The sequence below is a fragment of the Ahaetulla prasina genome, chromosome 4 (genome assembly GCF_028640845.1).
Source record: "Ahaetulla prasina isolate Xishuangbanna chromosome 4, ASM2864084v1, whole genome shotgun sequence".
Classification (NCBI taxonomy): domain Eukaryota; kingdom Metazoa; phylum Chordata; class Lepidosauria; order Squamata; family Colubridae; genus Ahaetulla; species Ahaetulla prasina.
Genome location: NC_080542.1, coordinates 54,464,985 through 54,485,985, shown reverse-complemented (window position 1 = coordinate 54,485,985; position 21,001 = coordinate 54,464,985). Strand labels below are relative to the sequence as shown.

Here is a 21,001-nt window from a genome sequence, read left to right as displayed (position 1 = left end):
TTATTCCTGCCAGCATGTTAATCATATAAAAGGGTTTTTTTTCTGCATACATTTATATGTATTTCTGCTGAGATATTTTAGAATTTTACAACAAAGTAGATTGGCAGAAGTCTAATGCATACCATCCAATTTACATAATTTTGTTTCTTATAAACAAAAATAGACTATGAAAAGATACTACAGTAAAACTCTGAATAATTAAGTTATATTTGTATGACTGGTAAGTTTAAACATACATATAAAAGATTTCTAAATTATCGAAATGCCATTGCATATAAAAATACTAAATTCCTCTGAATAGATTGTGTCTTTATGCTACTTACAAAAAGTAACTTTCCCCCAAGATTAATATAAAGCACTTTCTGAAAATCTGAAGGTCAGATAAAAATGGGTAGTTTTAAACAGAGGTGGGTTTCAGCAGGTTCTGACCAGTTCTGGAGAACTGGTAGTGGAAATTTTGAGTAGTTTGGAGAATCTGTAGTAAAAATTCTGACTGGCCCGGCCCACATCTATTCTCTGCCTCCCAAGTCCCAGCTGATCGGAGATTTTGCAGTAACTTTCCTCTGGATTGGGGAGGGAATGGAGATGTTACAGTACCCTTCACCTGGAATGGGGTGGGAATGGAGATTTAATAGTATCCTTCCCCTGCCATGCCCACCAAGCCATGCCACACCCATCAAGCCATGCCACCCCCTCCAAGCCATGCCCACAGAACCGGTAGTAAAAAAATTTGAAACCCACCACTGGTTTTAAAGTAGTTTGTACTGATCCCTCAGGCTAATTTGCTGAATTAATAAATGGGGAAATCCAACGCTATTTACCTAACTAAAGTTATAACGAGAATATCTGGAGGGCATTCAAATAGATAAGTAGGAGTTAGTAGGTGTAATGGATAGTAACTATGTTGTAGTCCCATTTTAGGACTAGGTCAGCGGTCACCAACTGGTGGTCCACAGACCACTGGTGGTCCACGAGAAAATTTTAGTGGTCCACAGAAACATTATTTTTATTTTTTATATTGCACTAAATCAGGGGTCCTCAAACTACGGCCCTTGGGACAGATACGTGCAATGAACATTTGTGTTGCTGCAGAGAGTCTCCCCCTTTGGGATCTTTTTGTGAGAGGCAGAGGGGGGCAGAAATTCCGACGGGGTCTACTTTGGCTTCCTGGTGCAGGGCTTTGGGTGAAGACTGAAGGGAAGTACCACTGGTGGCGAAGAGCCGGAGGGCCTTGTTCTAGTGGGACTGCCTCATGGCCTGGAACTGATGGAACATCTCAGCCTGCTGAGCCTCCAGGTGCCAGTACCTGGCCTTGCACTCCCGCAGGTCTTCCCTCTGCTTGGAAATCCTATGCTCATAGTCCTCAGTGAGGTGCTTCTGCTGAGCCTCCTTCTCGGTCAGATCCAATTTGAACTGAGCTATTTTGCCATGTCTTTCTCATGGTGTCTGCTTAGCTTTTTTGTTTGTTTGTTTACATTTATACCCCGCCCTTCTCCGAAGACTCAGGGCGGCTTACAGTGTATAAGGCAATAGTCTCATTCTATTTGTATATTTTTACAAAGTCAACTTATTGCCCCCCCAACAATCTGGGTCCTCATTTTACCTACCTTATAAAGGATGGAAGGCTGAGTCAACCTTGGGCCGAGCTTGAACCTGCAGTAATTGCAGGCTACTGTGTTCTTAATAACAGGCTGTACCAGCCTGAGCTATCCGGCCCAAGCTTCAGCAACTGCTTCTTGTTGGGGCCCTAAGGAGCCTGATGGGGAAGCAAGGAGTGGCTGGGAGGGGAAAGTAGAGGCCGGCGAGGCACCCCTCGATGTGAGTGATCGAGTTGACTAAGTCCACCCAGTCACATGACCACTTAGCCATGCCCATCCAGCAAGTCATTAGGCAGATCATATTAGTGGTCTGTGGGATTTAAAATTATGAATTTAATGGTCCCTGAGGTCTGAAAGGTTGGTGACCCCTGGGCTAGGTGAGGTTCAGCCAGTCACTCTTTCTCAGTTCAACCCACCTCATAAAGTTATTGTTGTAGGGAAACTAGAGGAAGGAATATTAGGTATGTTCACCACCTTGAGTTACTTATAAAGTAATAAAGGCAGGATAAAAATCTAATAAATAAATAAAAAATTTACTAGGTGATCAAATCTTATAATAGCAATTCTAAAAGGAGATACTTAGATGTTCATTTCAAATAAAATAATTGTTTTTTCTGTTATTTACTCATTTCAGTTCCTTGTATTGCAAAATAGTTCTTATATGTATATATTGGAAGAGAGAGGGAGATTCTAACCAGGACAGCAGGGAAAATAAGTACATAATGGATTAAGTATTTCCTCTATCAATAGTAGGCACTGCACTTCAATTCAACTCATTTCTCCAAATTACTGTCTTTTTTTTTTTTAAATCAGTCTATAGGGCTAAGGTAGTTTGACCCTAAATGCAGACTTTGGGGTATTTATTAAACAAATAATTATCTATTATATGAAAAAGAAGTTGAGAAGTAAAAGGGAATAATAAGAAAAAATATATGTAAGTTACTAAAAATATTAGATGGCGATTGCTCTTAATATTTTATACATTCCCATATTTGATGGAAAAATAAATATTAAGTATAGCTTTATATCTGACCTTAATCGGTATTTAATTTTCTTGCTGCCCAATTATAAATATCATTTGATCAAATTATGTTTTTCTCTCACACTTGAAAGAGATATAGTCACGTAACCAAGAAATCCAGGCAAATGTCTACCAAAGTCTATATGTGTAAACATACAATACCAGGAATATAATACATCTGCTTATCTATTCATTTCTGAAATCTAATTTTTATTACACTGTACTTGATGAGGGTACAGGCAAAAGGAAGATAAGGCTGTTATGATGCTTTACCACTCATTGCCTTGGAGGGAATGGCAAGAATCAGCAAGAAGACACAAATGTCACATTGGTTAATTATCTGGCTCTAGAATTGCTGGGGAGCAAGTCTAAATAGTAGTGGGGAAAGGTCACAAACAATTTATGCAACTTAATAGTGGGTCCTCATCATGATTTATTTAAGAAAATGTACCCTGGTTCTAGATCTGATAGACATAAATTAAATTTTATGCCAAACTGCATGGTTCCAATTTCTCATAAAGAGCCAGCTTGGAGTAATGGTTTAGGGACTAAGGTAGAAACCAGGAAATGGTGAGTTGTATCCCTGCCTTAGGCCCAAAGCCAACTGGGTGACCTTGGGATAGTCACTCTCTCTCTCTCAGTCCTAGGAAGCAGGCAGTGTCAAACAGCTGCTGAAATCTTGCCAAGGAAAATGTCAGGGACTAGTGCAGGCAGTCACCAGGAGCAGGGGTGAAATCCAAAATTTTTCCCTACCGGTTCTGTGGGCGTGACTTGGTGGGGGTGGCAGGGGAAGGATATTACAAAATCTCCATTCCCACCCCACTCCAGGGGAAGGATACTGCCAAATCTCCATTCCCTCCCCTCCTGGGGGAAGGATTTTGCAAAATTTCCATTCCCACCACACTCTGGGGCCAGTCAGACATAGTATTTGCCGGTTCTCTGAACTACTCAAAATTTCTGCTACTGGTTCTCCAGAGCCTGTTAGAGCCGGCTGGATTTCACCCCTGGTCAGGAGTCAATATGACAGATACCATACTTTTTGGAGTATAAGATGCATTCCCCCCCACCCCCCAAGAAAAAGAGGGTGGAAATGTTTGTGCATCTTATACACAGAATACAGCCATTTTTGGCCTCCCAAAGTCCTGCCCCATGAATCCCATTTTTGCAAAGAACAGACCTGTTTTTCACAAAAACAGGGCGCGCATAGGCTTTGGGAGGCCTGTAGTGTGCACCTGTAGGCTGAGGAGGGCAAAAATGCCCCCATTTTTGCAAAAAACGAGTGAAAAACGGGCTCGCTTTTTGCAAAAACTGGGCGCACTGAGGATTTGGGAGGCCTGCAGAGTGTTCCTGAGGGCTGAGGAGGGCCTAAACTTTTTTTTCTTGCTTACCTCGTCAAAATCTTGGTGCGTCTTATACACTGGTCCATCCTATAGTCCAAAAAATATGGTAGGCACTAAATAGATTTCTCATGAACAAATAATGAGAAAGCTTTTGTTCTAGCATGCAAGACTGTCACAGCTATGTAGGTAGTCCTCAACTTATTTCCACAAATGAGCCCAAAATTTCTGTTGCTAAGTGAGTAATTTGTTAAATGAGTTTTGCTCCACTTTACAACTTTTCTTGCCACATTTGCTAAGTGAATCACTGCAATTGTTAAGTTAGTAACATGGTTGTTAAATGAATCTGACGTCCCCATTGATTTTGCTTGTCAGAAGGTTGCAAAAGGGGATCATACAACCATGCGACACTGCAACCATCATAAATATGAATACCTAGCATCCAAATGTAAATCACATGACCATGGGAATGCTGCAAAGGCCATAAGTGTGAAAAATTGTCTTAAGTCACTTTTTTTAGAGCTGTTGTAACTTTTGAGTGGTCACTAAATGAATTGTTGCAAGTCAAGGGCTATCTGTACTTGGGCTTGATTATGAACCTCACTGTACTTGTCTCACTTCAAGACATTGTAATTACAATTACATTTAAGAAGCTGGGGAAGGCTCCTGCCTCTGACCATTGTCCAGATGAATCGATTACCTATGAATGTTTTTCTGTGTCTTTAAACAGCTTAATATGTGTATGTGTGATGTATGTGTGACATACATGTAAGTAACATTACAATATTTCTTAATCCTGGCAAATATGTTCTAGTTATAGATCTATTTTCTTTATTAAGTTGATTTTCACAGCTATAGATTGTCCCATAAATTATTGAATATTGGACTTTTTGCGCATGAGGGATAGCCAAGAGGGTTCTCCAACACAGAAAGAATGAATCAGCTGATTTGTAGAACTATGTATTGTTTATCAAAGTTTGAATTAGTCATTTTTTTTCTTGTTGTTCTGACAAATGCGTAAAAAAGGCAACTTCTGATCAACCTTTCTGGAGTTGCTTTGCTTATGATTATAATTTTCCAGGCCTATTTTTTACTTTTTCCACTTTTAATATTATCTCACAATCTTAGTAAAGCTGTATCTACGTAAATCCTTTTTTCTATTATTATCTGTTAATTACAACAATAACAACAGCAATAATAAAACCTAAGTGTTGCAACTGATAGCACTCACATTAGTAATGCGCAGCCGAGATCGAGCACGACGGCGAACCAGCTTTCCAGAGGCTCGGTTTGACTTGTCCTCACTTGCAGAGAGACCCTCGTAGCCATCACTCAAGCCAGATGCCACATCGGATGCGTAACTATTCCCAGATGATGATGAGGAAACAAATTAGAAATGTGATCAGTTTGGATGCATCATAAAAATCATCTCACCTCCTGCCCTTTCTAAATTTCTTGTTTTAGGCAAAGTTGAGCCTTTCAAGAAATGGCCTTAATTCTTGCTCAGAGAGAATATGAACCTTCTTGTCCATTCCATCCTTTCCAAGCTGACTGTATGCAGAGAGAGGAAAAAGAAGTCTGGGATATTACCACAAGATTCAAATGCAATCCTACCAATGGTAATTTCACCACATCTCTTCTGCTATACATATTCAATCTACACTTGCAATTCTTTGCTACCCTTAACAAATTGTCTTTACCAAGCTTTTTTTTTTTTTTGGCCAAAATGAAATTCCAATGAAGTTGTTTTATGATGTGAGCATTTTCTTCCTCTTAGGAGAAACTGCCTGTCATGTTCCTTGGTCCTCTCTCTCTTTCACTCAAATAACAGTTTGTGGAAAGCCCTTGAGAATAGCTTTCCTGTTTGTTGTGTATTTTGAATTTAGACTGATGTCCTTGCCAAAAAAAGCACTATGGTAAACTGAATGCCTTTTTGCTTTTCTTTTTGTTTCAGACAGCACTGATCGCTTGGATTGGAGAAATAAAATCAGTAACTGATAAACTTCAAATAGAGAAAGAAAGCTTAGATAAGCTAGATCAGAGTTCTATTGTTGGTTAGTTGGGCTCAGTAATTGTTATCAGAAGGTGGTCCCTACAGCCCCATACATCTTCGGCATCCCCAGATACCAAAGATAAAGTTGTTGAATCATGGTGCCTTGAAAGTTATTTAATCTATTTATTTAAGAACATTTATATGCCTGCCCAATTCACTCTCAGTTACTCTGGGCGGTTTACAAAGATAAAAAACAACAACATAAAAACAATAAAAAAGCAATAATCTCCCTACTCCCGGCAACAACAACCAATCAATCAATAAGCCACTTGTTGGGCTCCATTCCACTCTGGGTGCCCCGCCCCATGTTCACCGGTTCTTCAGGGCCTTGCAAAAGGCTGTCAAAGTGGGGCCAATGTTATCTCTGCGGGGATGATGATCTAAGTTATTTAGAAATTAACAGATGGTAGCATGAAGTAGGGCTCTTCTGAAGGCAAGCACTACACAAGTTTTAAAAGGACATCTTCCTGAGTAATCCCTGTAGGGATTATCTTTATTCTAGGGAATTCAGCTTTATTTATCTCTGTACGGTATATTTTAGGGTTTAGAAGGAACAGCAAGCAGCAAGATATTGCTCACTCTACATCCTGAGTCATAGCCCATAGCAGCTAACCTCTGAAAGTCTCCTACCTGTCAAAAGGAGAAGAGATGTCACTGGTGGAGACTGGTTCCAGGCTCACAGCAATGGTCTGTGGGTATAAAAAGGGAAAGGAGAGTTGCAATGCCAAGCCAATTCACCTTCTCTCCATGTCTAAGCCATATGCATCAACCTCACCCAATGCAGCTGCGCATGCCAGGGACAGAATTTCCACTCACCGAAGCAAAACAATGACCCGAAACTTTTACTGGGCTAGAATGACTCTGCAGTTTTTCGGGCGACTCCACAAATCCAGAAGAACTTAAATACCCATCAGTTTCACAATCAGCTGTGGAGGGACAAGGGGAGATGTAAAGTAAGATTTGACTGCATCTAATCTGGTGGCCTCTTAAACTTCCCAGATGACTGCTAATTTTGCCCAGCTTCAGTGTAAATGTCAGATTCCTCCAGTACAAAAGGAGAACGAAGAATCTCAGCAAAACCTGACAGAAATATTTAAAAGATGGAAGCCGGAGGTTTTTAGGATGCTTGCGTGGCTGAGTTAAATTTCAAATGCCTCTCTGTCTGAGAATTATAGAAACTGTGGTACATTATGCTGGAGGTCATATGCAGTGATATAGTCAGTCATTGGTTGAAGATCGAGACAAAGCTAATGGGTGTGCTTACATGTGGTAGAGGAATAGTTCGGATGAAACTGGAATGGCTGATGTTGGTCAACTTCCGGCTCTTCTGGCTCTGGGGGAAACGTTGATCCAAGGGCAGAGTCGGCAGACCCCGGTGTGGTGGGGATTGAGGTCTGGACAGGACTGAGAGGCGAGGGGGAGTCCAGGTCCAGCAAATGTAGGATATCGGAAGCCATTGCTAGAGATTGCTCCTGATGCTTCTGCTGTTCCTGAGCTTGTTTGGTCTTCTCACGCTGACGTTTGATAGCAAGAACTCGCTCTCGCACTGCTTTTGCCACTGGCTTGTAGTCTGCTTCACATACAAAGCCTAGAACCACCTGGATGATGGGTCAGTGAGATGGAGTAGGAAGGAGAGCAGAGCAGGAAGATAGAAAACAGAAGGACAGTCAGACAAGGCCATATATCTTATCTGCTGTCTGCAGTACTCTCCTCAGAGCAGGCTCTATTGAAGATATGTAATTAAATTGTGAGTTTTGGATGCGAGTATGAGGTAGGTTTGTGATTAGATTTATTTGCACACACAAATCTTTGGTGGTGTGAGCAATTCCTGAGCTACCAACAGACAGGATTTGCAGAAAAAAATTGCATCCAACGTGACATTGTAAGGGAACAGATAAAGAGTAAATCTCAACTATGATAATTCTCATGACACAGAATGCAATGTGACAGAAAAAATAGTGTGAAACAACTGTGATTTTAAAATACAGATTTGAATAAATAATGATTATTCCTATGTTAGGATACGATACTAACATTGTAAGAATTAATGTAGCAACTTCCCTCAGAAGACGTGCCATTCTTAGGACAGACTGGTACAAAATGCAGTTAGAAAAATAAAAGAAAGAGGTGGCTCTACCCTAAATCCCTTATTTATAAAACATTCTAATCTGGAAAGATTTGAAGAAATAATAGAGAAATGAATGATAGTAAGGTGTACCATTTCTTGGGCAACTTCCTCAGCCACATCCTTATACAGCTCAAAGTAAAACTCCAAGGCATTGTTGTCCTTGTACTTCCCATGCAGTTTTTTAGTGTCATCCATCCGTAGCCAAAGCTTTAAAGTGGTCTTAATGCCATCATCCTCTTCGGCTAATTCAACATGGACCCCTGTATCCTCATGGAAGAAAGAGTGATCCAGAAGATCCTGGATGGTATATCTGCAGGGAAGATAGGGAACAAATTGAATTTAAACTATTCTGCAAAATGAAGGTAACAGACTAAGTTTGAATTCACAGATTGTTATTTCAATATGACTTAAAGAGGTACCTAGGCCAGGATCTTCATAAGTATATGAACGCCAATCTATTCCATGCCCTTAACTATACAAACTTACTTCTTTAAATACTCCAGATATAAGCAGTGTAGAAAAACAGCAAGATGTAAAGTTCAGAGGATAAAGTTCAGTATCAGATTTAACTTGAGGGATGGAAAAGAGTGGCAGCTTTGACCCATACAACCCCGCCCCCCCCTTTTTTTTTGGTTAGATAGCCTCCTCAATATTCAGCCAGTTGTGAGTGTCTGAAACTGTTGCTTGGGGCCCAAGAAAGCAGAATTTGGGTTTTGCTGTCAAACCAACCCATCCTACCATCTAATAGTTTCCACGAGACAGCTGTCTCCTTCAGTTAATAGTGACAGTCTCAGAATTAGCATTAAGAATCTGAGGGTCTTGAATTCCAAGGGAATTTGAGATTTAGGCTGACAGTATCTTAACTGGTGATTCAGTGTTTTATGTCCACCCTGACAATAGGCATATCTCAAATTACAATGCATTTGAAGTACATGCTATTTTGAAACTTTGCATTGAGTTGTCTACCTTGGAGAATTTTTTTTTTAAAAAATCTCAATTTGGCTGTCAGGTTCTATTTAAGATTCTAAGTGATTTCTAAAACAAGAATACATATAGTTCTTGACTTACAATCACAACTGAGCCCAAAGCAAGACAAGTGTTAAATGAATTTTGCCCCATTTTACAACCTTTCTTGCCACAGATATTAAGTGAATCACTGCCATTGTTAAATTAATAACATGATTGTTAAGTAAACCTGGCTTCCCCATTGACTTTGTTTGTCAGAAGGTTGCAAAAGGGATCATGTGACCCTGGGACAATGTAACATCATAATTATATGCCAGTTGCCAAGTGTTCAAATTTTGATCACGTGACCATGGGGATGCTGCAACAATTCTAAATGTGAAAATTGGTCATGTCACTTTTTTCAGTGCTGTTGTAACTTTGAATGGTCACTAAATGAATGGTTGTAAGTTGAGGACTACTGTATTTTAAAGGGGTGCAAATGAATTCTTTGAGTCAATTCTTTATACCCATTCCTTACCTAGGTCTATCCATAATTTCTACCCATTCCTACTCATATTACTTTTTGTGTTTACCAAATATTATAGAATTTTTAAAAGGGGTGCTACATGCACTTTTATACCCACAGGCAGATATGCATGCAGAAACCACAAAATATCACTGATATTTATTGATTTAGCATAATCACGTAAGCAGCTATGCTGTTCTCTACCTTTCATTTTTGTTCATTCGGATACAACCCTCAATTATCTCCTTTAGTTCAGGCACTTTCACCTTGTAGAAGCTGTTTGGTTTCATACCCTGTTTTAAGAAATAAGAGAGAGAGAACCAAAAGGGGTCGGGGTAGAAAGGAGAACGATATAAATATTCAATCTCTTTTTCTCTTATGACAATGAATCTTGCTTGCCTTTCCTGCTATAGAGAAAAAAGGCAGTTGCTTAGCCCTTTTCTGTAAAACCTAATTACCTGGGCTAACACACTAAGCAGATCTGGATGCCTGGAACCTATTTCAGTTTTCATCAATTTTTCATTACAGTAAAAATAATTCCAAAATGGGATACAATAAAATAGATTAAATGAACTCTGACCAATGGAACAAGACTTCTACCTAAAATAAAAGTGTTTCCAAATAGGCTGGATTCAGATTTATCACTCCCTTTTTACAATTTAAATCCCCCTCCCCATCTCATAGTGGAAGCTTCCCAAATGCATTTTGAGCATGAAAATGATTGGTCTGTGGCAGGTTAGATACACTGTTTAAATTTTTATGTTGCAAGAAAAGCATTTGGCCAGAATTAGGAGTAGAAGGTTGCACTCTTATGAAGTTCAACCCAATTGTATTGCCATAGCTGCTTTTCACTGGTTGTAATTAACAAAATTTTGTTCTAAATCCAAAATTGCACTAAAAACTCAAAAATTAGAAAGTAATCATGGAAAGTTCCTTTCGCCCCACTTTCCACTGCAACAGAGAGAGCCAGGAATGTACAGAAATGAGAAAAGGTAGAGGTTGTACTCTTACTGATGTAACCTTGCGATAAATTTGAGCTGCATTCTGACATTCTGAATAGGGGTATTCTGAGGTTGCCATTTCTAACATACACATTCCAAAGGCATAAACATCAACTGCTTCATCATATTTTTCTTCGTACATTTCTGGTGCCATGAATTCAGGAGTTCCTGGAAAAAGAAGGAGAGGGTTTACTTGAGACTCAGACCATTAAGTGACGCCATGGCAGTGTCCAGGACTTCTGAAACTTCAAAAATCTTCAAACCTTGTTTCCACACTTCTACTTAACATCTCAGACAATAGTGCCTGCGATCTACAAAGTTTTAAACAGGCCCTGGGTAAAACTCATTCACATTTAACCGTGAGATATACGGCTAGTTCTTGACTTATGACCACAATTGAACCCAACATTTCTGTTGCTAAGTGAGACATTTGTTAAGTAAGTTTTGTCCCATTTTACAAGCTTTCTTGTGACATTTGTTAAGTGACTCACTGCAGTTGTTAAGTTAATAACATAGTTCCCCACTGATTTTGCGCATCAGGTCACAAAAGATGATCACATGATCCCAGGACACTGCAACTGAGTCTGAATTGTGATCATGTGACCATGGGGATGCTGCAATGGCAATAAATATGGAAAATTGTCATAAGTCTCTTTTTTCAGTGCTGTTGTAACTTCAAATGGTCACTAAATGAACCATTGTAAGTCAAGGACTATCTGTATAAAGGCTATAAAAGACCCGCTTAGCTCAATGGGAACAGTAATACATTATCGAAACAGCCTTATGAGAATCAAGAAATATTTAAAGTAACAATTCTGTCCCAAGATTTTGCTTAAAAAGTTGCCTTTTCCATAGGAAGAGAAGAGAAGAGTAGTAGAGAGTAGAGTAGAGTAGAGAAGAGAAGAGAAGAGAAGAAAATAGAATAGAATGGAATGGAATGGAATGGAATAAAATGGAATGGAATGCATAAGTACATAAGAGCGTGCATAAGCTCCCAATCCCAGCAAAGTTCTGCCTTTTAATACTACCATCTGTGCAGCTCATGTTTATTTCCAAATTTTGGAAGCAAATAGAACCAAATATCTTAGCGAGGTAATCCTAATAATTACTGTTGCTGAATATAGTTTTAAGGATGAACGGATACATAATGTCAAATCAATATATTCTGCTACATATTCTTTACCCATCAAGTACCTATGACACTCTTGGCAAATGAAGCACACTTGAGTGTGGCCAAACCAAGATCTCCAATTTTGACTGAGCCAGTAGGGCCTGTGATAAAGACATTATCACATTTCAGGTCCCGATGGATGATAGGAGGGGATCGTGTATGTAGAAAATGGAGTCCGCGAAGAATCTGTCTGCTCCATCTCTGAAGAACTTTCATCTTCATCTCCTTGAATCGTTTTAAATATCTACAAAGAGAAAGAGAGAGAGAGAGAAAGAGAGAGAGATCTAGTTCAGAGCCATCTCATCATCATCATCGGCTGTGGGCCATGATAGACATAACCTAAATGCTTTCAAAATGCCAAAGGTATTGTTGAGTCAAGAGCCCCAAAAGCAATGTTTGCAAACAACCTGATGATGACTAGCCTACTCAGTGCTAGCCTAATCATATGCTGACAGTTAGATGTTTAATAGAAAATTAATAGAAAGGGGAATAAAGTGAAGTTTCCTTATGATTCTATTTTCTGAGGGTCTATGAAAGAATAAAAAATAAAGCAAGATAAAATTTCCAATTTCATTGTTTTAGAAATATTTCTCTTTTATGATTTTAATGCTTTTAAGCAAATACATTTAAAAAAATAAATTAATTTAAATAAATAAACATATACCACATAGTTCATGAAAATACCTTTAAAAAACCCACAATCCAATGAGAATGAATGTGAGGGCACTCTGGCCACAACATCTATCATCCCACTGATTACCAGAGTTGATTCAACTGATCTAACTGGCTACATGGCTATCTCCTTCCTTCCTTACTGCTCCACGTTGATCCCTCCCAAAGTTGCACTATTGGTGAAAGATGATTATCATCTGAAATACAATGCACCAATCTTTGGTTCAGATATACCTCCAGAATTGAATATTAGAAACTATATTAATTACAGATTCAAACCCATTTGTAGTCTGAAGGCCTACTTTAAAGGAATTCAGACCAATTATCTTATAAATGTGACCAATTATCTTTGAAAGAAAAACTTCCTTTCATTGTCCTACAATGTAGCAGAGTGGTCCTCATTTGAATCCCATTCCCACACTGATTTATTGCAAGTAATCTGTCTTTGCAAGTAATCAGCATTTGGAGAAAAGGTTTGTTGGTTAGCAGTTATTGGAAAACATGCAGAAAGCCTGAAGATCTCAGTTTAGATACTTCTTTTTCTTTAGAGTAAAGAGGAAGGTATCAGGCAATCTTTGAAATGTTTTCTAGAGAAGTAGCAATGTTATTAGTATTTTGCTGCACAATGACCCTCTGTGTGGCTTGTAGACCTGTCCTTTAAGACAGGAAGGAGATGGGCTAAAAAAATGCCCCTCCCTGAAAAAACACCTCTGCATAGCCCTTCCAAGGCTGCTTTTCGTCCCAGCCACCCATTCCCATCCAATCTGTTCCATGCTCACGTTTTAAGAGTTCCCGAGGTCATGAGTTCAGTCACCAGCACAATGCAGACTTGTCCTTTGATGGAAGATTTCCATGAGTCATAGAAACGGACAATGTTAGGATGTTGGAGTCCCTTCAGCATCTCTACCTCCTCACTGAAGCGCTGCCTTTCCATTTTGGACAACTTCCGTGTCTAACAAACATGAAGAAAAGAGAAAGAAACTCAAGAGCCCATTTCTGAGGCAGATGAACTCATACCAATGTACTGTAGTCAAATTAAAATTCTAGATTTTGAAATCAAATTATCACATTTTAAAATGCTCACATTTCATTTCAAACTGGAATTTTGAGAGAAATTTTTATTCATAATATTCACTCCAAGGAATGAATCCATTGAAGGGAATAATTTTCCTCTGCCTTACTTTTCCAAGGAGTCTCATGAGTGGACTATTAGGCATCCATCAATGCTATCTATCCCTCTTAGCTCTCCCAGATCAGTTACCTTTATCTCAATGGAATAACTATTGATCTCTGAGCATCAGGAACTTATTACATGAAACACAAACAAAACTGTTGCCAGCAGACAACTATAAGTGATTATCTGTGTAATATCCTCTACGATCTTCACATAGCTACCGAGCCTTCCAGACTTCACAATTAGTTTTCATTTATCCATCTTGGCTTTCTCCCTGTCACTTGGTGTTTTCCAGGATCTCAGACACTGGTGATTTCTACAATTATGTTCATATTCTTCACAAGCTTATTTTATATACTTTTAATTGGCTTTATCCCATTTTCTGCTTTTGCAGAATAGTATCTTCTTTACTATTTATCCTAACATTTTTATATCTAGAACTGAGATGCTTACTCCTCTCACTCCTTAAAGACCTTACCTGCAAGCTTGCCATATTGTTTTATTCATGGCTGTCTCTTAGTTAACTTCTATGGCATGTTCCAGTCAGTGGAGATTATACAAACAAGGGACTGAGGTCCACTAGATATTGGTACGGAAAATAAAACAGAGTCAAGTAATCCCTTTAGGAAAATTGAATTTTGAGAATATTTTTATTTTTTTTAAATCAGAAGAGTGGTCAGTAAATGGTGATTAAGGAGAATACGTAGACAATGTATACTTCTTTGGGAAAGCACATTTTGACATTTTGATACAGCTGCATCAGTATTCTTTCCTAAACTTCAAGTTTTTAACTAAGCACTGAAGTCAACTGTGAATAACATAGGTACTGGGAAAATATAGAGAATATGCAGTATATTTGAATCAAGTAGTTAGAACAAGGACCCAAAGTCTGTCTGAATTTACCTCAATTTTAATCCTATCATACCTCATCACCTCCTAGAAAATAAAAGCCAGACCAAACTTTACTCAATTCACAGGCCATATTGAGCATAAATTAAGTAGAAAATGGGAGGTCAAAGTGAAGAATTAGACCTGATCTATCTATGCAAAATGTGAGTTAGAATTCGAACTGATGATAATAAATTAAGAGGTTGAATTTATAAATGTTCCTTTATATCAAGGTTGTGCAACTCAAGAGTCAGATGAGGCATTCTGTGGTCTGCTGACAAATATACAATGAAAAAGTGAGACCAGAATCTAAAATGGGATAAATTTAGGAAATTTAGGTGCTTTGAAGAAGGGTTTAAAGGGTGGAACGTATGTCATAAACTTTGTGCAATCAGCAGAGTGCTTCTTTGGTAACGTTTTTCCTGTAACAATCTAGGCCTATGTACAATATTCGATATTCATTTCAAAAGACCATGTTAGGTAGGAAAGAAATCCAGCCAGCTGAAATCTGGTATTATCCAGTCTGTACCAGCATCAAATTACAAACTGGTGGTCCCTGAGGGAATACTTATTTCAAACATAAAACCAGAAACAACTACAATGTCCAGCAGAGCCAATAACCATTTGATATTTTATTGCCTTTTCAGTCTTCACCACAGCACTGTATAGTAATTAATCCAGTCTCTCTCTTGTAGAAGAGAGCACTGGAGGAAGACTTTACAAATTTCCTTGCTCAAAGTTTGTCTATAGAAATGTCAATGGCCAACATGCTGGACATATTTGCTTTTTCAACTAGGAAGCAAAGTGGAATCATCAGAAAGTCCTGTGGGAATTCTTTGACTACCATTACCAAAACGCATAGCAGAAGTACCAAGCTCCCCAAATTAATGCTCGTTTCTCTGACACCCAGCAAAGAACCAAAACTCAGAAGAAGGTTCTGACAGATAGGGAAGATAACATAAAAAGCCAGGAATCCTGGACTCATTTTGCCGTTCTTGGGAAGAGAAAGAAGTCTAGAGCGAAGTTTATTAACTCTCCTTTCCCAGGTTCATTTTCCAGCTACAGAAAAGGAGCACTCTCATATGAAGATATGGATTAGATATTTAGAAGATCACAGTCATCCTCACTCAAGCAACCTGTTCTTCTAATAGCTACTGTAATTTCCTAAGTGCAACAGTTAGATTGCCTTCGAAAAAGCTGCAGGAGAGGGGGAACTAGAGAGGTAGATAATGGCAGTAATCCAACTATTTTTCTTGCAAACCAGAATTGGATTCAATGGGCTAACTGCCAAAACTGCTGCCACCACCAAATTCTCTGTTCAGTCCACTCAGTGCTGGAACAGGGATACTTTTTGGGTTGCAGAAACTGACTGTGTTAAGACATTCTCTGTGTGCATGTGTGTATTTGGAAGAGGGAGAAAGAGAGAAGAAACAAAGGCCCAGGGGAAAAAAATACTACACAACGATCCATGCCTGCCCTCTTCCATATTCCAGTAAGCATATTTGGAAAAGAAACAACAGGGAAACAGATGAAATGTGTTAAAAAGAGGCAGTTTTGCCAGAGGGATAGTGTCTGTGATGGCCCTGTGCCCACCTGTTAGACCACACTTCCTCCCTGTGCCGGCAGGAACCGCCTCACCTCCCCATTGGCCAGAACCTCTGGTGGAGCTGGAGGTGGATCATATTTTTATACTTTGAGGTGTTTATGAAGTTTTGCTACAAATGCAGCTGTGTGCCATCAGCCACTGTGAAAGCTTCATTGTATGCAGTTCAGGAGGGGCCAGAAGAAGAAATCCAGAGCTGGAACAACTTTATAAATAAGGAACATCTATAGCAAGCAGCGTACTTGTAATTTTTATGGAGGTGGAACTGTTACACAGGAGGTTCATTCCCTCATGAGAGATGTTCTGAATTAGTTTCTATGATAACACTTTTATGGTACTGTGACAAACATGATTCTGCATCCATGCAGAATATATTAACTGTATTTATATATCCCACAAAATCAAAATATATTTAACTATGGTTTGTTAAATAAGCCACAACTAGCTAGGTTTACACTACATCTGGATTTACAAATGTGGCTGGGTTCTTATAACAAGTCCAAATCACATTATGGCCTAATGCAACGTGGGAACCCGCATCTACATCACAGGACTATGTTTCTAAATAAGCTCTAAAAAGTCAGCTTGGAAACAATTAGAAATGGGAAAATTAATTTGCATGCTATTCTATTAAATTTCCTGAACAAATAGATACAAAACTCATTTACAAAAGTGAGCGTATTAGGACTATCATTGGAAAATATGTGAAATGCTATGAAAACATTAAAGCTGCACTTGAGAAAAGTTCTTAGAAAAAAATCAAGTATTTGAAGAAGTCAATTTAAAAATGCACTTCTTAAGCAGTACAGAAACGTATGCATATCTGTACTGCTTTCAAAGTTGCTGGTACACATATAGGGTAAAAACAAAGCCAATTTAGTTTTATAGATTTATCTTTTACTAGAGTCTATCTAATTTGGAAGATTTGCCTCTTGAAATTAGAAGCATAAGGAGTGAATTCTTTAAAAGAAAACAAATTAATATTGAATGCCTGTAGGCCTGTAATGCCTGATGCTATTATATGAGATTTTGATTTATCTTAAAAAAAGGAAACCAGTTTTCTGAAATATTCAAATTTTTGAGATTTCTACTCCCTAAGTCTAGGCAGACCCATTTCAGCTTAGCTAGTCCTTTAGAAGGGAGGTACATAAGCAATTCTACCTCCCTAGAAATACCTTCTCTATGATTCATTCCTATTCTGAAGGAAGAAGAGGTGTGTCAACACAAAAATGTCTGGCCATGGACATCACCTGGATTCTTTTAAAATGCCCAGTGACTCTCTAAACTTAGGGCACCAGTTGTAGAAGATGATCAGGCTAAGCCCGAAGGAGGGGTCAAACATGTCATCAGTCATGAGTCCCTGCACACCCATAAAAGATCTAAGCCCACCTTGAATTCCTTCTATTCTTTTCTCCAACTAATTTCCCTTGGCCATTAGTATTTCAGTTTCTTGCAGAGAGTTCAAGCTTACAATAAATCATTATACCCATTTGAACTATCTGATCTCCTGATTTTATTGGTGCCGATACAAAGAGATTGGGTTACTACTGAGCAAAATTAAAACTTACTAGATTGCCAGCTACCAAGATGTCTTAATTTAAAATAAATCGTAAAATCAAAATTCAAATCAAGTAAGTTAAAAACAGTTACCAACATCAGTTAAAATTAATCTCCATGGTTAATTTAATAAAAATTAAAATCCATGGTTAAAGGTTTTATCCAAAGCAAAGCTTCTTTTGATAGTGAGATGGGTGGCATATAATTTAATTAATCAATTGAAAGTATGATTCAAAGCCCCTTTAGAAGGCCAACAAAATGCTGAGGTATCTCAGTTCAAGAGGACCTAGTAGTGTGTACAGGGCAGTTGTAGAAAAGGCTGAACAGAGCTGCCATGAGGTCACCTTTTGGCAACTATAAACCAGCTCCTCAGGTTACCTCAATGAGATGTGGGACAAGGGAAGGGGTCACATGGAACAAGATGCCTTTCCAAAATCAGATTAATGGCAGATACAGTTTGCTACATGACCAATTGCTTAGACAATATAACGTATGTACTTCCATCAATTTGTTTTCATTAACAAGGCAAGATTCAATGAGATGAAATCATATGTCAGGCCCACAGTGCATCCCCATCTGGAGGGACTAGTCTCCTTTCTCATTGCTTGATAAACAATTAGTTTTTGCAGAAATACAGGTTCTCTAAACTGACCTCCCTCAAATTAAAAACTGGTAGAATGAAGGCCAATACATGTAATTTGACAAATGAGACCTACTGTAATTTCTTTGTTTCATTGTGAACAGCCCAGTCAATGAGAGTTAGGTGGTATACAAGTTTAATAAATTGGTCACACAGTTAGCCAGATGTTTAGACTGGATTTGGCATTTTTATCTATCAAGTTTTGGAATAGGAAAATGTTGCTGTTTGATGGTAGTAAAGATATTGTCGCAGGATGTTAGCTGTTCCAAATAAAGGATACCTTTTTCAATTGATTGAAGGTGACTTTGTCAATGCCGGTTATTGTTATCAACATCATCACCACCACCACCACCACCACGAGACAGTGGTCTACAGTAGATTTCTATCCACAGCATCAAAGACATGTTTAGAAGCTTTATTTCTTGCTTTTCCCTTCCTTGAAAATTTGCCACCTACTTCTCAGCACAGGAAGATAGCTAGCCCAGGAATTCCTTCTCAGAGGCAGGACCACAGATCAGCTCTTAAGACAAGAGGTAGGGCATTGGGTTCAAATAACAGCTGTCTGAAGAACTGACACCCAGCCAATACTATTCCAGGCCTTTGCTGCAGCCTCAGGTAATTGATATCGACCAAGTTTGAAGATGAATATCTCTTAATCTTGGACATGATCAAGAATGCCAGGCCCAGAAAGGGTACCTCCTTGTAATGATACCTTCAACATTTACACTTACATACTCTGCATATTGCAGCATTTCTCTCCAACTAGATTCTCTTAAAGCAAGTTACAGTTTTTGCAATAAAGACCAGTGAAGATTCAAAGGGGACAAATGAAATTAATTGGTTACATTCTAGTCTACACACACACATGGTCTCAGTACTGAAACTACTCTAAATGCTAGGTTTTGCTATAGTTGTAGAATCCATATCCAAAATAACTAAAGAAAATTGTCCCAGCATATACACCGACATTTTTTCCCATTCTGCAAAACCCTGGTTTTGTGAGGGCAGTTTTCCCAGTTACGGGATCCCCCTTCTCTCATTTTAGAATCAGTCACTGCCCATTCATACTATCTACTCACACTACATAGGAATCTCAGAGTTGAGAGAATGTCATTGCTAAAATTGTGGAAGAACCCTAAGCAGAGTAGCTGCAGTTAAAGAAAGGACATGTGACCAGAACATTTGGAATAATGGAGATAGGGAATAGGTAGCATACAAATTATATTGCAATAAATGAATTAATTAACACATCAGCATTTTACATAATGCACTGGTAATTGTACCCTCTTTTCCCATTTCATTAAAGAAGAGCAAAGCCATTTCTGGCATTTTCCTTATTTCTTAGAAATAGTGCTCTCTGAATATTTCACAGAAGTCCTGTTTTCCAGGCACCTACTTAATTGGAATTAAACAAATTATGTGAAAGAAATACATATGTCTATAATATTATTTATTGGTTTAGTATCATTGGTCTTAAATTTTTAAGGTACAAGCATATAAACTAAAATAACATAGGGACTAGTGTGCAAATTGCCCATCCTACCAAAGTATCCAGTATCTGAAAAAGTCTGGCAACTTAAGCATATAGGAATAATTACTACTCTGCTTTAAAGTCATGGCACCCAAAATAGCAATGTTTGCATTTATACATTCATAAATGCAAATATTGCTATTTATTGAATCCTGAATCCTGATTCTGATCCCACAATATCAATTTCAAGTTTGTTCCCTTTTCTCTTGGGACCACAAAAGCATCCAATTCTTCCCTTTAATATTTGCAAGAAGAAGGTCACTTCAATAAATATTTATCCTTTCCTGACATCCTCATTACTTTTCTTCCCTATACTTCCCCTACCCCACAAAAGAAGGCAGGCATAAAATTGTTGCCTGAACCTACTTCTAGAAACCAGAAATAGACCCAGACAGCCCATTTTGGATGAAGAGTCTGGGTACCAACCGCTTAGCTTTGTGGTTTGCTGACCACAGATATTTTAATAGGTAACATAATGAACAACTGCAGAAAAAAATAAGACAGAAGTTTATTTAGGAATAAGTGACAGAAAATCCTGTGTTTCTACAAAAGTCTCCATAGTACAAGAACTGCTTTTAAGTAAAAAAGAGAGGGAGGGAGGGAGGGAGAATGAGAGATAGTGAGAAGATATTGTAAATCTTGGTCAGTTTTTTTAATTTTTAGTTAGCATCTGCTAACTGTTGAACATCACTGCAACTACATAGCAAAAAAGGCTCTAAGAGTTGTAAACTTAATCTTGCGTAGCTTCTTTTCCAAAAACACTACACTACTAACCAGAGCATATAAAAACATTTGCTAGACCAATTCTAGAATACAACTCGCCTGTCTGGAACCCTCACCACATTTCTGACATCAATACAATTGAACGTGCCCAGAAATATCCAAGAAGAGTTCTCCATTCCTCTGAAAACAACAAAATACCTTATCCCACCAGGCTTGAAATCCTAGGCTTAGAAAACTTGGAACTCCATTGCCTTCAACAAGACCTAAGTTTAACTCATAGAATCATCTATTGTAATGTCCTTCCTATTAAAGACTACTTCAGCTTTAATTGCAATAATACAAGAGCAACCAATAGATTTAAATTTAATGTTAACCATTTTAATCTAGATTGCAGAAAATATGACTTCTGTAACAGAATCATCAGTGCTTGGAA

The 21,001-nt window shown here is 38.4% G+C and overlaps 1 protein-coding gene across 3 annotated transcripts in view; it reads right to left on the bottom strand.

Moving 5' to 3' along the window:
* WNK4 (WNK lysine deficient protein kinase 4) overlaps positions 1–21,001 on the bottom strand; it is a 48,104-nt gene that overhangs the window by 16,047 nt on the left and 11,056 nt on the right. For 2 of the 3 annotated variants that reach the window (XM_058183174.1, XM_058183172.1), the window contains exons 2-11: positions 13,232–13,404; positions 11,804–12,024; positions 10,620–10,777; positions 9,813–9,901; positions 8,228–8,447; positions 7,274–7,607; positions 6,826–6,935; positions 6,640–6,698; positions 5,188–5,317; positions 4,008–4,046 (exon numbers count right to left, since the gene is read on the bottom strand). In XM_058183174.1, coding sequence (XP_058039157.1) covers positions 4,008–4,046; positions 5,188–5,317; positions 6,640–6,698; positions 6,826–6,935; positions 7,274–7,607; positions 8,228–8,447; positions 9,813–9,901; positions 10,620–10,777; positions 11,804–12,024; positions 13,232–13,404 — 1,533 coding nt within the window. The remainder of the gene's footprint in view (positions 1–4,007; positions 4,047–5,187; positions 5,318–6,639; positions 6,699–6,825; positions 6,936–7,273; positions 7,608–8,227; positions 8,448–9,812; positions 9,902–10,619; positions 10,778–11,803; positions 12,025–13,231; positions 13,405–21,001) is intronic. The other variant, XM_058183173.1, reaches the window with a different exon arrangement.